Raw genomic sequence first — 15782 nt, forward strand, 5'->3', positions numbered from 1 at the left:
GGCTAACTTAAGATTAGGTCTTGATATGGGAACGTATGGAGGTCTAGCGGTTATCAGAGGAAAACCTACGAGGCGAAGATACTGCTTTTAGCCTAACATGACCTAACTCTGCGACAACCGTAATTGAACCTTGTTTAGCAGAAAGGAACCAAGCAACATCAGCTATTGCCAAATTTAACTGACCAATTTAATTTTTCAAGAAAGAATGTTTGTGTGGATTCCTTAGAAAATTTTGAGGAATTTGCTTTGTACCACGTAGAAAATTCACTAAATTTGCAGAAAAACCAGCACAACCATTTTTATGTAAAAAATTAAAACGTCCGCAAAAATTTGGCAGTAGCTGATGTGGTTTGGTTCCTTTCTGCTTGATTACTTAGCCTATGGCAATTCCTATTTAGCATTCCTGGCCATTTTAAAAATTGTGTGAGAGTGTGTTTGTAATAACTACGGAAAACAAAGGGAAGCTGCCGGGTTACGTTAGGCGGGTTGCATCCGTTTTCACCCTTACCTGCCCTTAATCCATGTATTGTAGCAGAGACACACTCTAGCTAGGAGTACGCCTCTGTTAGGAGCACCTCGGACATACGTGAGAGATCGCGTATTTCCGAGATAAACGCAGGCAGGTGTTTTGGTTGGCGCGTGCTGAATCAGGGCCAGAGCTTTTTGGGCGCCAGAATATAACGGCGACCAAACGGCCACGGCAGGGTCAGTTTCGCGGGTGATTGTCAGCTGTGTCACGGGTCATCCTTTGCGTACTTAACGGTGATCGTCACCTCAGGGCATTCAAGATATCAACGCGAGTTGGACTATTTCCCCATCCCCGAGACCATTACAGTATTGACATACATTTCATAATTTTTTCCTTCATTTAAAATGTGATTCTGCCGAACAAATTTGTTTCTTTCGATAAAACTTGCCAAAGTTTTAAACTGAAAATTCCGGGCCGGGAATAAATTCACTTTCTCAAATAAAACAATCAACTTTTTTAAGCCCTCCATAAACGATCCCGTGTGTTCTTTGCTGCTACAAACATTTAACCTCAAACCCATGACCAGGAATGCTAAGTAGGAATTGCCTATGATTGCTGGCTATGACATAGAAATGCACACGGTTCAGCTTGCCACTACCTACTAAGCGTCAGTGAATACTTGAATCAATATGCTCAAAAAAGTCCGGTTAAAAGTGTTGAACTGAAACATGAATATTTTCTTATTGAGTCTAGTCTTTCTGAATGAATATGTTTTCGCGGAAAGATGTGCGAGTTCTTGCAACGTTCAGGGCTATAGGAGGAGAACTTTGGGATGGGGATAATCTGGCACAAGATCAGAACAGTTAAGAACTAATTTCATATCCTGTCAACTCCAATCTCTGTTCTATGCACAGAAAGAAGATAGGCCCATGTGAAAAAACATCAAATTGTTGGAGTCCTATCGGTGGTAGGAGGTTCTCCTATGTTCTCTGCATCTTGGACAAATGTGAATCAGTACTGGCCATCCTAAAATCCTCTGGAGGATTTTCATGATCAGGTAAGTATAGCTTTCAGTTTAACTGCTTTTCAAAGGTAGCAATTAATCCGAATCATGTCGGAACTGCTCGCAACTTTCAGGTGACTCGGCAGATCATTTTCTGGCTCTTTCACAACTAAATTACATAATAACATACAAGAACAGAAATATAAGAGACATGTGTAGCTACGTGGAAATCTGATGACTAGCTATTAGCATTTCTTGATCTGTGTGGTGATTAGCACATACAAATGGAACAGGGTAATGATGCGGTGGAGCCAACTGATCATGGAAGACCAGCTGGGTTCTAGAAGCATGCTGAAGACTATAAAATATGCATCAAAACTAAAGCGAAAAGTTAACTAATTACTGATCTTAAACAGAGTCCACGCAGTGTGAGACCCACACTCTATGCTGAAGAAAGTCAATTTTTACTCCTCATGGTGCAAGCCAGGGCTGTGTGAAAGAATCAGATCAGAATGTAGAAATTCTGACAGACTGATGTTGAAGCATGCTTACCTCACTCAACAGACCCAAAAAGTCATTCTTAAAATACTGAGAAATAAGCGGCTAGAATCCCAAACTGACTAAGTATTCAATCACAGAAACAATTCAAAATAGCGACATTGCACACTAGAACCTGAAACACTGAGGTAAGATCGGACCAACGGAATCAGCGGAAAGAACTCGTCCGAAAGTTTAAGTTCACTGATCAATCGGCTGGTTTGGCGCAAGTAGTAAAACACAGAACTTCGCGGTGGGAAACAGAAATTAAATTCTTCAAAAAGAACCAAACTAGATAGAGAAAATTAATATGTGCCGAACTAGACTTCAGACGCCATGTTTACAATTTTGACAATTTTAGGCTTCGGCTTTTCAATCAGCTGATTGTTTTTCATCAAGTTCGCCTTTTTGAAAAACATGATTTTTTTTTTAGGAGAAGCTTAGCGTCGATCGCGGAAATGACCAAAGCCACACTAAATCGAGAAAATATTTAGGTATTTCTCGCTTAATGTGAATGATAATTTTTAAAGATGCATTTTTCCCCATGTACAATTCAAATTTACAAAAAGAAATAGAGAATAAATTTGGTCTGGCCTCTGAGTAGGTTGGTACCCGCGTGTTTTGATTTTGACATAACCTCAAACTATCGACCTGCGAAATCCTGTGACCGAAAATGGATCGTAACTAAATTTCTGTCTCTAATTTTGATTAATTTTTATTTATTTCTAAAACTGTAAGTACTCTTTGTTGGAGACAATCCACCATGGCGTATTCTTTGATGAGACAAATGGCCAGAAACTTCAAGCAGCTTCCCAACTGTGCTAGAGGTTCGTAATTTTCATTTTCAGGATTTGATCTTTTCTCAAGAATCTTCCAGTTTTTGATCAAACTATTCATGTAATCACTGTACAGTACCATCATTTTGCTTTGATATTTCATGTCTCAAAATACATTGAATCGAATTCTGCCACAAAATCCATCGAAAGACTCCGTACAAAATTTCGGTAGGGATTCACACATCCACTGAAAATATAGATGTTACTCCGCACGTCTACCTGCGTTCATGTCCTCCAATCAAAATTAATTTAGTTACTGGCGATTAGAAGCTACAATTTAACAAGTGTCAAAATGTCATTGTATCAATCATCTAATGGTTTTGAATTCCATGCAACGAGTATAACTTTTTGTATCGAAGTCTGATGCCTTGTCCATGCCACTCCTCTGGTAAGTACAGTGGCCGATAGTACAACAACTGTAATAAACTCAAACTTGAGTGCTGCAAGCTCCCAAAGAAACAAATACTAGTAAAGTCTGGAAAATTTTATCTTCGAAGTTTGTCTCATTCTGTTTCTTTCCCTGGTTCTAGCTCTTGAGAAGAATTGTTCTAAACCGCTGGTGAATGCATTTAATGTACGGTTTGAAACCACAACAGTTGCATCAGGAGTCACTGAAAACAAGACACGTAAGTTTAGTTTTTCATCACTGTTGGGTTTTCAGACCCAAAGGATAGTTTTATTTGTCATTTTTAGTGGATATATTTACAGTTCATTCCTCCCGTTATTTCTACCGCGCTGCCCACCTTCTCCTCTCTCCCCGCGTTGTCACCCGCGCCGCCTTAGCTTTTCGCAGTGTGCGCGCCGACATCGGCGCAGCTTTTCTGCGCAACCATGCCTCGCGGTGGCCGGACCGCAGCCCGTGGACGAGTGGGCCAGCACTCAGCTTCCAGCCGGCGCAGCAGATCTCGTCTCTCCCGCGGTACGCTCGACGTCACTTCTCATTGTAGGTATCTTTTCGCCACGACGTTTTTCCGTGGTATGATTTCCATTTTCCTCAGGAAGCACATACCCTGAGAAGACCCTAGGGACGCACATTCCCCTATTTGCCCCAGGACGGTTTTCCCTGGGAAGCTCATTTCCCCAGGACGGTTTTCCCTGGGAAGTTTATTTTCCTCTTTGCCCTTTAGTTATTATTATTCGTTGTTTGCTCTCCTGTCTATATCATCGTCTCGGTAGTTTCCTTTCTTCTTCTCGTGGTGGGATGCCTAGGTACGCGGTACGCCTAGTTGCCTTGGGTTCTGTCCCCGAGATGATCCTCTTTCTTTCTTTTTAGTTATTTTTTCTCGTTTTCTCCTTCTCTTTTTCACGGTCCTCCGAACCCTCTTTTTCACTCCGTCTACAGACGCGACAATCACAATCTTCAGTTAGGATTTTTGGACTATTAAATTAATGGCTTGGGTACTATCGGCAATCCCATGATGTCAATTATTTCTATCATGTTTCAGCAACTTTACAAAAATAAACTTTGCTCTTAAAATCTATTTATATGCTCTGACGATTGGTCTGGAATTTTTCAAATCCTTTCAAATCTGCTTTCGTTTTTAAAATTCAACTTCTTCAAAACACTGTTCAAGAATTAATTTTTCATCAGTAGATAAAATTTTTTAATTTTCTATATGTACAATTTTAAGCATAACATGATTTGCAACCCTAGTACTCTAAATTACCACTGTTTGAGATTTTCTTCACTTTTTGAAAATCTTTCATAACATTTACTTCAATCAAAATTGGTCAAAAAGTATTAGGATAAACTAGTATCAACATTTTCTTTTTATTGAAAAATTTAAAAATACCTTTCAACCAAATATCCAACTTCAAGGATTAATAATGGTTAGTCTAAATTCTTTGGGTTCACCAATAAAAAATTTTGTACATTGCAAATAGTCAGCTGAGTCCGAATCTAATGACTGTTTAATTTCTGTTATGTTTAGCAACAATACGCAAGGTGAATACAGAGGTCCGTGAACAACTGGCTGGATTTGGAAAGTATGTCGCAGAATGTCTTCCTAAGTATGTTCAGAAAGTGCAATTGGCAGCAGGAGATGAGTTAGAAGTACTAATTGCACCGGAAGGTGTGATCCCTGTCCTACAATTTTTGAAGGATCATCACACCGCCCAGTTCGTCAATTTAGTTGACATTGCTGGAATGGATGTGCCAAGCAGGCTTTTCAGATTTGAGGTAAGCTCACTCATTGCTTGAACATATAGTTTTATGAAACTTGTACTTGAATTTTGCGAAGCATATTTGGTCACCTTCGGGAGAGATCATGGTAAGCGCCAATTTGATCAAGATTAAATCGTAAAAGATTTTGAATATCATGAAAAATTTACAACACTAGTTCATCTTCATGTAAAAAAGTATCACTGTGCAAAATTTTATAAATGTAATAATATCTTACTCCAATTAGTTCTTCTGAAACTCTCATTGTACTCCTGGTAGAGGTGTTGAGATAAGTTGACCGTTGCTTACTTTTGGTTTGCAAGCGCAGACGACGAATTTAGGCCTCTGCACAAAGCGGCGTTCACTACTATCCACCTTGAAAACATCCGTCTCTAGATTGTATCGTGAAAAAACTACTTATCAGTTATGCGACTGAACAGGATTCATGACTTTTATGTGATTGTGATTTCTGTGTGGCTAAATATTACAGTGTTACAAAGTTTGAAAGTATTAGAAAACTTATCTCAGCTTGTGTTCTTGCTTCTGCGAGAGTCGGATGTTTTCATGTGGATAGTAGTGACGCGAAAACGCTTGCAAACCGAAAGTAAAGAATGGTTAACTAATGTGTCGACACTTTTATTCAGTGCCCAAGGGCCCAAATGTAAGTAAAAATTTGAAGTTTTTTTTCCACACATTTTGTGATAAAATTTTGTAAATCAATACCTTAATAGTAAAAATAAAGATGATGCTATGAGAGGTGTTCCTGAGGAGGGCCATGCGGATTGTGATCATTGGCAGCAATGGTTGGCTGGTGGTGATAGTTAGGAAGTAAGCAAGGGCCACACTGACCGGCGAGGCGCCCCCAAGGGGCCAAGGCAACCGGCAGGAACCCTGCCCTCGTGCACCCCGAAGTTGGACTGTCCTCCTTAACTTCCTACTATTGACACATTCTGTATACTCTGTATTCCTGCAAGGCTCCGCGGCCGTCTGATAGCCAACGGTAGGTCTTATCCAAGAGTGGCAGACGCTGCAGAGCTCGACCATGCCTTCACCGAGTTGGACTGTGTTGTTTCAATCTCCACTGATAGGCAACACAGGCAGTTAAGCACACTACGTGGTGGTGGTGGCGTCACACCTGAATCACTACAGTATGATGTAACTTTCTGGTTTTAAATGTCTCAAAATCTAGATTTTATCAATGGATGAACTGACCAACAAATATTTTGCGCAAGTGTTGTAGGTTCACTTTCATTAACTTCAAAATTCTGGAAATCTAGTGTTCAACTGGCTGAATTATTTTATTTGTTTCCAGGTCATTTACAACCTTCTCTCTTTGAGGTACAACTCCAGGATCCGAGTAAAAACTTACACAGACGAACTGACTCCAATTGAGTCAGCCAACAGTGTTTTCAAGGCAGCAAACTGGTACGAACGAGAAATCTGGGATATGTATGGTGTATATTTTGTTAATCACCCTGATCTGCGCCGTATTCTGACTGACTACGGGTTTGAAGGACATCCTTTCCGAAAAGACTTTCCTCTGACTGGATATGTAGAAGTAAGTGTTTTAGTATTGCCCCTTTAAGAGAAACGTCCTTCTCAGCTCAAATTTTGCTGCAGTTCCTCCAACAAAGTAGTGGATGACCGGTGGTCAAGCAAACGGTCCAGTCTATCGTTTAAGGGCCGATTGCCTTAAAAAATCCGACCGGATTAAACCAGTTAATGCTCCTGCAGTTTAAAACGGGAACAGTACCTCAAATTAGTCACTATTTCTGCTTCTCACTCACCACTCTTTTCAAAGTGAAATTAGCGACACTTTGTCTTTTGAATAGCTCAATGATAATAAAAAAATTTAAGAACTGTGTCTTGAGATAAACCTTCCATTATAAAATCATGGAAATTTGCTGGTTAGACTTCTGTTGATCAGTATGACCAAAAATAACTTGTTTAAGAGTCGATGCTAATTTGAATTTTCTTAATTTTTCAGGTAAGATATGATGATGAGAAAAAGCGTGTTGTAGTTGAGCCATTGGAGTTGGCGCAGGAATTCAGAAAATTCGAGCTCGAGGCCCCTTGGGAGCAGTTCCCTAACTTCCGTACCGACAAATATCCTGTCGTTGAAGAAGTTCCAATCGACAAAAAGAGTTAAGTTTTTTTCCTCTTTTTTTTACAGCCACTAGTCTTTTCCAAGCAGGACTATTGGGTTCTGTAATTATATTCTTGGTTCGCTACAGGCTTGTATCAGACAGCTCACATAAATTAGTTCACCCAAATTTAAAATAAGGTATAGCACCAGGCCCTTCTTTGTATATTTATTTGTTAATAAATTTCATTGTTAATTTAAATTTGATTTCGGTAAATTTTTTTTCTGAATCCTCTTTTGAAAATACAAAAAAAAATATCCTTGAAAGATTATGTAAAAAATTTTCAGTCCAAATAGTGAGTCTGCGGCAGAAAATCTCAACAACTAACATTTCTTTCAAAGATTAGCTATTAGAATCTTAGATTTTTAAAAATTTGTAACTTGAACTGACACCAACGAAAAAATATAAAACTCCAATAGTTGCTAACTAAAATAAGGAAATATGTAATAATGTCCTTCCATTTCCTAAGACGTGGGAAACGTTTTAGTTGGTTTGAGCTCCTGATGCAGTGATTTATCCATGCAGAGGCAAAAACTTTTTCTTAAGCTTTCTTTTCCGGAACAGAAAAAATTCTGAGGTTCAAGAAAGTTGTTAAAAATTGTCAAAGTGTAATAATTTAATACTGCCAAGATTAGGATGTGTAAATAATTCCGTTTATCACCACTTCGATTTGTTACTAATTAAAAGCCGTTTTGCTTTGCTTCAGAAGAGTAGCAAATTGTCAGATAAACCTCATACTTCTAAAAGAATCTCCAAAGAAATCCTCTATTTTGAGGTAAATCTACTCAAATAAAAACATTATCAAGGAGAAAAGTTTTTGCAGTGAGGTGCAGATGCAGTACAGTAAGAAACACATGATTCTGATAAAAAATTATAACTTTATTTTTTTTTTCAAGTTCTTTGCCCTTCTAATTAAACAAATTAATGACGCCAGAGGAAAAAGATAAAGTCTTCTGGGCCTGCATAGTGATAAAAGCTTTTTTACATGCATTTGTAGGTCATCCCAACTTAATGGCTTGGATTCTTTTCTGAGGGTAAGAGAGGTAAATTTACACATAAATTTACAAAATCAAAAAATATACAAATGAAATAACGAAATCGTTGTAAAAAAACACCTCTAGGTCAAATTTACAAAGCAAAATATAACAGAGACCAATCTGAAACGAAAATATATAAATTCTATTCTGTACACTTGAACAAAGATCTTTGAGATCCACACTGAAAAGATACATTGTGTTTCATTTAAGATGTGTAAGTATACAAATTCATGGCTGTACCTAACAACGGCAATAAAACAGTAAATTTTTAGCAGTATTTGCTAATTTTTGCTGAGACCAAAACTTATTACTTGCTATACTCTCGTAAAAAAAAGAAAAAAAGGAAATACAAGAAAAATTCCCTCCACTGTTATACTTCTCATGGAAAACAGACTGACTTTATTGCTTGAAATTATCACAAAATATGCATGGTAATAAGAGGGAAGAGCAAGAAAATAATTCAAATTTTCCTTCACTGTTTGAAAATCAAAGAATAATGAGGAATTTTTCATCATGCTAAATTGAGATACAAGATCCAGGAGTCTGATGGTTATTACATCACGTTTCTAGATCACAGTAAAACACACACTGATTCTGTGTTTCTATGATGTTGCCTGGTTACAGAAAGCATCAATTGATAATGTGAAACCTTCCACGATCACAGCTTTAGCTAAACTCTAAGACAGACTTTTTTATGCTAAAAAGAACTTTTACCAACTGAACAAAATCAAAAGAAGCATACAAAACGTAGGAGTATGAATTCTTTTATTTTAATTCATTTATCATACTTCCATTTAGCATAAACACATTCCAATTTCAAACTTGTGAACGGGATGTATTTTTGGGGTTTATTTTTTTCTCACGACAGATATTGAAATAACTGCCACATTGTTTTTATCAACAGAAACGTCCATGTCAAACATCAGGGTGGTGATTTTATTTCACCCTTGTAACTCTATTCTTATTGGAACTATCACTTTAGATGTCAACAAAATCCGATAGAGCCTTTGACATATAAAAAAAAACAGCATTAGCTGTCCCTATTTATATTTCTCATACTCGAAGGAAGTCAGAGAGGGGAGAAAATATTGACATATTTTCCGAAATATTTGCAGAGGGGTTAAAAAATCAAGTTAGTACTTTCGAACTCTTAGACACTCAAATAATCTATCACATTAATCTACAATACTTAAGTAAATGATTCGATGTCCAATCATCCTCTTGTGCAACTTTTGGCATGCTCTTTGCGCATCAGCTTGCGTCTTCAGACAAACCCTGGCGTCGCCGGTAGGTTTGCCATCATCGTCGAACCTCCGAATTATATTCTGACGAACCACATCAAAGCCATGGAAAAAGTGCAGAATATCCTCCACGCCAGCACTGAATGGGACATTCTCCATGGAAACAACACACCCTGGCTTCCCAAACCCATCCACATTGATACTGTCATTAATATAATCGTTCTCCATTCGATGACCTCTAAAATTGGGTCCCCCTGGAATAAAGTCCGGTCTGGTGGGTCGATGATGCATGGGCATTCGCATGTCTCCTGGGTGTCCCATAGGTGGTCCCATCATTCCTGGTGGCATTCGAGGAGCTGGCATACCAGGTCCTGCCATATGGGGAGGCATCATCGGTCCGGGAGGAAGAATTCCGAGGGCACACATCATTTCGTGCCTGGGAATAGGGACTACCGTCACTATATTCCTATCCATGGGGGCGTTTTGTTTCACCAACCCGCGGTTGGCCTCTTCCGGCGTATTAAATTCACAAAACGCATCGCCGGCTGGTTTCCCTTGCTTGTCGAACATGATGTGAATTTTCAACGGTACAATACCGACATCTGAGAAAAAGTCTAGAATATCACGATCGTTTGCTTTAAATGGCAATCCTTTAAGTAATAAACAGTCGGACACAGGAACAGTATTTTCTATTGATGGCTCAGGAACATGTCTAGGTGGAACAGGGCTGATGGTTTCCTTCTCGTTCAAGCTCTTTCTGCGAGGATCTTGCCTTGGGGGTGGAATCTCTGGTCCAGATTGATTGGCCAGGAACATGTTGTTTCCGACAGCACTTAAGTGAAGATTAGGATCCTTGTCAAATACAGGCTCAGTAACTACATGATGCCTGCCCATCATCAAAGGAAGGGATGCAGCTAGCTCTGCCTCCTGTGGACTCTCGAACTCAACAAACGCATCACAAAGATGTTTATTAGGATAGATGATGACATTACGTGGTCTTACATTAGTGAATAGAGCCATTACTTCTTTCTCTTTGGTGTATCGTGGTAGTTGAGAGAGTTTAAGTGTGTCAAATACTGGCCCAACGGGTCTCAGCTTCTTTTCGGGTGGGTGGAAATCATCGATTGCTTCATTGTAAATATAGTCATCCAGATGAGTTACTTTGACTCTGGTTTCTCTCCATTGCCCTTTCATTGGGCGTCCATTAAGCTTCAGTGCTTGATTCTTAAAGCCATCATGCACAAAACGAACATACGCAAGGCCAGACCTATTCCCGTCATCATCGTTGATCATTTTAATACCTTTGGGTACAATTTCCAAACCCTGGAAGAACTTTTCAATGTCAGCATAACCAACACTCTTCGCCATATTTTGAATTTGAACACAACAGTTCTTCTGTGTGTTCAATTCCTGTTTTTTTCGAGTCATTGCGCTCTCCTACATGGTTTGACGGCTCTCCCTGTGCCGGTACATTAGGTATATTAGGCGGGAGGTTCATACTATTTACAAAAAAATCGGGTGGCATGAACATAGGCGGTGGAGGCAGAGTGCCTGCTTGAGCGGGCAAGGTGCCGGGCTGAGGGGGTAAGCCAGCTGGCGGCATCATCTCGCCGGGGAAACCGGGCCACACGACAGGCATTTTTGGAGGCTCCGGGATAGGTGGGAAGGCATTCCCGGCTGCGAGACCAGGATGTAGCATCACGGGGGGCTGCGGCAGGCCTGCAACTTGACTTGCCACTTGAGGTGTGGCCGCTAGTGGATTTTCACTGGTAACTGAAGTGCCGTTGTTAGTCGGCGTTTCTCCTTGAGGGTCCATACCTTTCAAATCTCCGTTGGTCGTAACAGCTGAGTTCGCTTCTTTGCTAGAGCTCCTCTTGCGATCGCGGTCTCTATCTCTCCCATGTCGATCCCGATCTCTATCCCTCGAGGTTTCACTTCTACGACTCCTGTCTCTGCTCCTGGATCTGTGGCGCCTGTCCCGGTGTCTATCTCTGCTTTTACTGCGCCTCCTCCTGTCCCTATCCCTGTCTCGATCCCTATCTCTGTCCCTGTCACGATCACGGTCTCTGTGGCGATCTCGATCTCTACCGTGGTCTCGATCGCGGTCCCTGCGATCTCTGTAACGGGAGTCCCTTCGATCTCGTTTTTCTTTCGATCGAGACCGGGATCTCGAGTGAGAGCTGTCGCGGTCACGATGGCTTCCTTTCTTGCTTTCGTCCTCTGAATCAGACTTCACCTTCTCTCCCTCTACGATCAATTCTGACGTTACAGGAGGCGACGGGTCTCTCTCTGCTCCTTGGTTTTGATTGGGAGTAGTGGCCTGGCTGGGCATTGGGGCTACCATCCCGATAGGGCCCATTTTCACGGACCCAGGAACTTGTCCTGGCCACTGATTGACGAGGGGGACTTGCTGCTGCGGGATCCCCATTGGCATCATCTGTTGCGCCATTTGTTGCATCATCTGCATGCTCTGGAGATTCTGCATGTTCGGCATTGTGGGCATCACGGGGGGTTGGGCAGGCATTTGCATGTAGTTTTGGAGGTTCAAAGCTTGCTGTCTCGCGGTTTCGATTACTTTCTGCATCTCGGATCGTGAGCTCAGCAATAGCTTGATTTTCACTTCGTTTATCCTACCACCATCGATCAACATGGCTTGGCGAGCATCTTCATCCGTGCTGTAACAAAAGAAAAGACCGATGAAATTATGATGGAATATTGAAATAATTTTGCGATTTAATGAAATGAGATTTGTGATTTGTCCCCTTTTATAAATTTCAATATTTTTACATCATATGGTGAATGAAAGCCGATTTTAGATGACAAATGAAGTATGATCCATGTGTGAGAAAACTGAATGTAATTTTCTGTGCAAAATAAAATTGCAATTTTTTCCAATTTTATTGTATAGTTCGACAAAAAAATTCAGGACTTTCTTTCCGCCTTAGTAGTGTGAATACAAGACAAAAATATCACAAAATTGCTTTTAATGAGAACCCCAGGAAGTACGGCGGCGGCAAGGAGTGAAATTTAAGGACCTTTCGTGACTTTGGGATAGGTCATAAAAATTACGGACTTATCAGAGACTTACAAGACCTGTAGGCACTTTATGTGATTAATTTCAATACGGAAAGCCCTTCCAATCGATGAAAAGGCAACCATACTCAAATCTGCGGAACGCAATTAGGATAATTTTATCATGAAGGTAGTAGCAATTAATTGCAATCTGTGCTCCTTGGGTGATGGAAACAGAATTACTTGTGCAAATTTGATCATGTGATAGCAATTAAATGCGATATGTGTTATACTTGGGCGATGAAAACATCCTTGCTTGTGCTCTCTGACCTAAAAGCCTTCAATTTTACACAGTCAACGCCTTAGTTTTCAAGCTTACCATTTGTTTTGAAATATCGATAGTGAAATTACCAAATCAAGTATCTCGGTTTGCGACGTTGGAGACTTCCTCTTTTACTTTATTCTTTAAAAAGAGAACCACTCAACTTCCATTTCTTAAAAATGTCCTTGATTTTTCTTCTTTGTGAGAGGCAAATTCTGAGAAAACTTCAAGAAGTGACGTTGATTTTTCTCTTTTTAAAAAAAATAAAACAGGGGTAGAGGTTTTTAAACACCGCAAATGAAATGCGTGGTTCGGTAGTTTCACCGTCGATATGAATTCCCAATTTGACTAAGTAGACGGCCCCAAAGCTACTTATGGAAGGTGATTTTTAAGTTTTACATGAAAGGCACATACTGCTAATACACTGAAACTGTCAATGATCCAAACTTTATACCAAAAGCACAACTTCACAAAGTCAAAAGTCAAAGAGCTGTTTATAAGTACAGCACTTAAATATTATTAACTATATTCTTTTCTTAAGATATATATATTATTCTACCTCTTCTTCTCTATGCTAATGATTTTATTATAAATTTTCTACCTCTTCTTCTTTATTGCTAATGATTATTAAATATCTTCTTTACGTGTATTAATTTAATATATTTAAAGGCTGTTTATAAGTACAGTTATAAGTATCAATTTCCTCCGGAGATGAGGCAATAGATACTCGATTCATACCTGAAAGCGATGAATGCATCACCCTGCTCGCCACCGACAATGTGAACTCCACCTTCCGGAATTGAGAGCCCATGGAAAAACTTTCGGATGTCCGCAGCGTTGGCCGACCAGGGCAAATTCTGCAAACGAATAATCACACTCATCTTTCTTCCTCTGCTTCACGCCACTGTTAACAAAAAAATTAAAAGGCAAAATGAGTAAACTAATATATGGAGACCTAAGTAACCAAACCCCATTTTGGTTCATGCATATTCGTGCCGCAGGAAAAATGGGCATACAAGTCAAGCGTACGATGAGCAGGTAAAGTTGAAGAAAATGTGATCACTTTCCTCACTGCCCAACAATTTTTAGTTTTTTTTTAAAAAGTATGGTAAGTTTTCTGTTTGATTACATCATTATAAAGAGAGGGTAAAGAGAATTTTGGTGAAATTCTCCCGTTTATACCCCGAACACGTTACCGATTACCGGTAATTTTGTCATAAATGCTGCCTTGCAATATTCGCAGGAAGCATCACCTTCCATAATTATCACGAGGTAGGTTTTCAGTCTAAAAAATTACCAAAAATACAGTCCCTAGACAAATAAGATATCGATCATGAATAAACCGAAACTTCCTTACTATCCAAATTAAAGGTTTTATCAGTTTAGGTCATATGTAGCCCAACAGCATCACTCGCCGAATTCCCCTAAAAAGTCTCTGAATATGATATCTCAACGGTGACTAACACTTTTACCCGTAAAAAATGGCAAAACAATAACAATTTTCAAAACAATATTTTTGGTTTTCGGCCGAAAATACGATGGAATGCTGCTGGACGTTATTATAATACTGCCCGACAAAATTCGTAGTTTCCCAGACGAAGGATACTGTATCTCCATTCCAAGGTTGCAAAATCCAATAACTCGATCTTTGTTTTGCATCAAAATACAAATCAATTCAAAATTTCGTTGAATAATCCATGGAAAAATCTGTAAAATTTTCAAAGAAAAAATTTCAAAAGTTTCCGAGTAAAAATAAAAATTGCGAAAAGAAATTTCGCAACGTTGACATAACACTGTTGAAGTGACGTTGCTTCAACATTATTTAGCCGGTCGGTTTTGATCGCGCGGACCAAGCTTCGTATGGAGGCTCCAGGAGACCCGGTGGATGGGAGGGGGGTGGTGAGGCACTAGTGCATCATGCACGCGACATTTTGAATTTCGCGCTCCGCTACGATTCAGCGCTCGTCATCCAATAGCCGCGCAACACCCCCTCTAATGTTCGCTGATTGGGCTATCAAGTTGAACTTGATAAGAGCATACCTCGAGACCTCGACAGGATGATAAAAGGGCGGGATTTTACCAGAATTAATCGAAATGCATTTTTTCACGTTGTTAAGTTTCTTCTCGAGTTTCGTGGTGTTATTGTATTGAGGACCAAATTATCGACATAGCGCCTTAAAACTTTATGTGAATTTTCCGTAGATAATATCACACAGGGATGAAAAATTTAATAAATATCACTGAAAATTCATGTTCCGTGAAATTTTACGATATGATTTCATGTTCCGTGAAATTAAAAATGAAATTTCATTTTTCGAGAAATGTTGCAATGGACTCGCAGTATGGCATGACACGCATAGACACAGTAATACGAGTAAAATCCTACTTTTGTAATTTTAAAAAAGAAAATATCACGAGTCAAATTTTGCAGTTCCTTATTGAATTCTTGGTTATTCTTGGCTTATTGCTTACGCAAACCTCGAAAAATCGTTGAAATTCCACAGGAAATGAATACTCACTCTACAGCAAGAAGTTTAATGCGAAACATCATTTTGCAGCTCTGATCGTAAATCAAGAGTGAAAATGCCGAACAACGTGTCTTGGTTGTCAATTTGATATTTTCCTTTAGTGGGTATTATATTTTTCAAGAGAATGCTGCTCAGAATTTATGCCCAAAATTTTCAGAGAATATTGCTGAAAGAACGAAAAAGCAGACGCAATTTTGGGCGAAAACGATGATCATTTTGCAAAAGAAATAATAGAGACGCAAGATTTGCAACGTAGTCAACTGAAATCCGTGGCTTAGTGATTTTGCCATTGATGCAGAGAGCTGTGGCACAAACCCTTGGGCCCCCCCCCCCCCATCGCACTGCCCCCCAGCGGCCCGGCCGGAATGCGATCGAATAAACGACCAGAAAGTCTATAACTTTATTGGAATTTCATTCTTCCCAACGCCTAGAAAAATGTTCAATTAAACCTGTAACTGAAAAGTTTTAGAAATATTTCGGCTTCAGCGGATA

General features: G+C 39.6%; 3 protein-coding genes across 4 annotated transcripts in view; 1 reads left to right on the forward strand and 2 right to left on the reverse strand.

Annotated features, from left to right (window-relative positions):
- Positions 1–2375, reverse strand: part of LOC109029854 (uncharacterized) — a 31462-nt gene extending 29087 nt beyond the window's left edge. The window contains exon 1 of one of the 2 annotated variants that reach the window (XM_019040524.2): positions 2025–2373. The gene's annotated coding sequence lies outside the window, so the exon portion shown is untranslated. Of the gene's footprint in view, positions 1–2024 lie in introns of both variants that reach the window. The other variant, XM_019040523.2, reaches the window with a different exon arrangement.
- A 269-nt stretch (positions 2376–2644) lies between these two features.
- ND-30 (NADH:ubiquinone oxidoreductase core subunit S3) lies at positions 2645–7351 on the forward strand. Its single transcript, XM_019040594.2, has 5 exons — positions 2645–2836; positions 3376–3471; positions 4777–5024; positions 6319–6564; positions 6994–7351. The coding sequence occupies exons 1-5, from the start codon at positions 2773–2775 to the stop codon at positions 7153–7155; spliced, it is 816 nt and encodes a 271-aa protein (XP_018896139.2). The 5' UTR covers positions 2645–2772; the 3' UTR covers positions 7156–7351.
- Positions 7352–8008: 657 nt separating this feature from the next.
- The window catches only part of LOC109029852 (uncharacterized), a 33545-nt gene continuing 25771 nt past the window's right edge, over positions 8009–15782 (reverse strand). Inside the window, 3 exon segments of the mRNA XM_072304939.1 lie at positions 8009–10844; positions 10846–12103; positions 13501–13666. Of these exon segments, the coding sequence (XP_072161040.1) occupies positions 9363–10844; positions 10846–12103; positions 13501–13643 (2883 nt within the window). The 5' untranslated portion in view covers positions 13644–13666 and the 3' untranslated portion in view covers positions 8009–9362.

This window comes from Bemisia tabaci, chromosome 10, assembly GCF_918797505.1.
Source record: "Bemisia tabaci chromosome 10, PGI_BMITA_v3".
NCBI lineage: Eukaryota > Metazoa > Arthropoda > Insecta > Hemiptera > Aleyrodidae > Bemisia > Bemisia tabaci.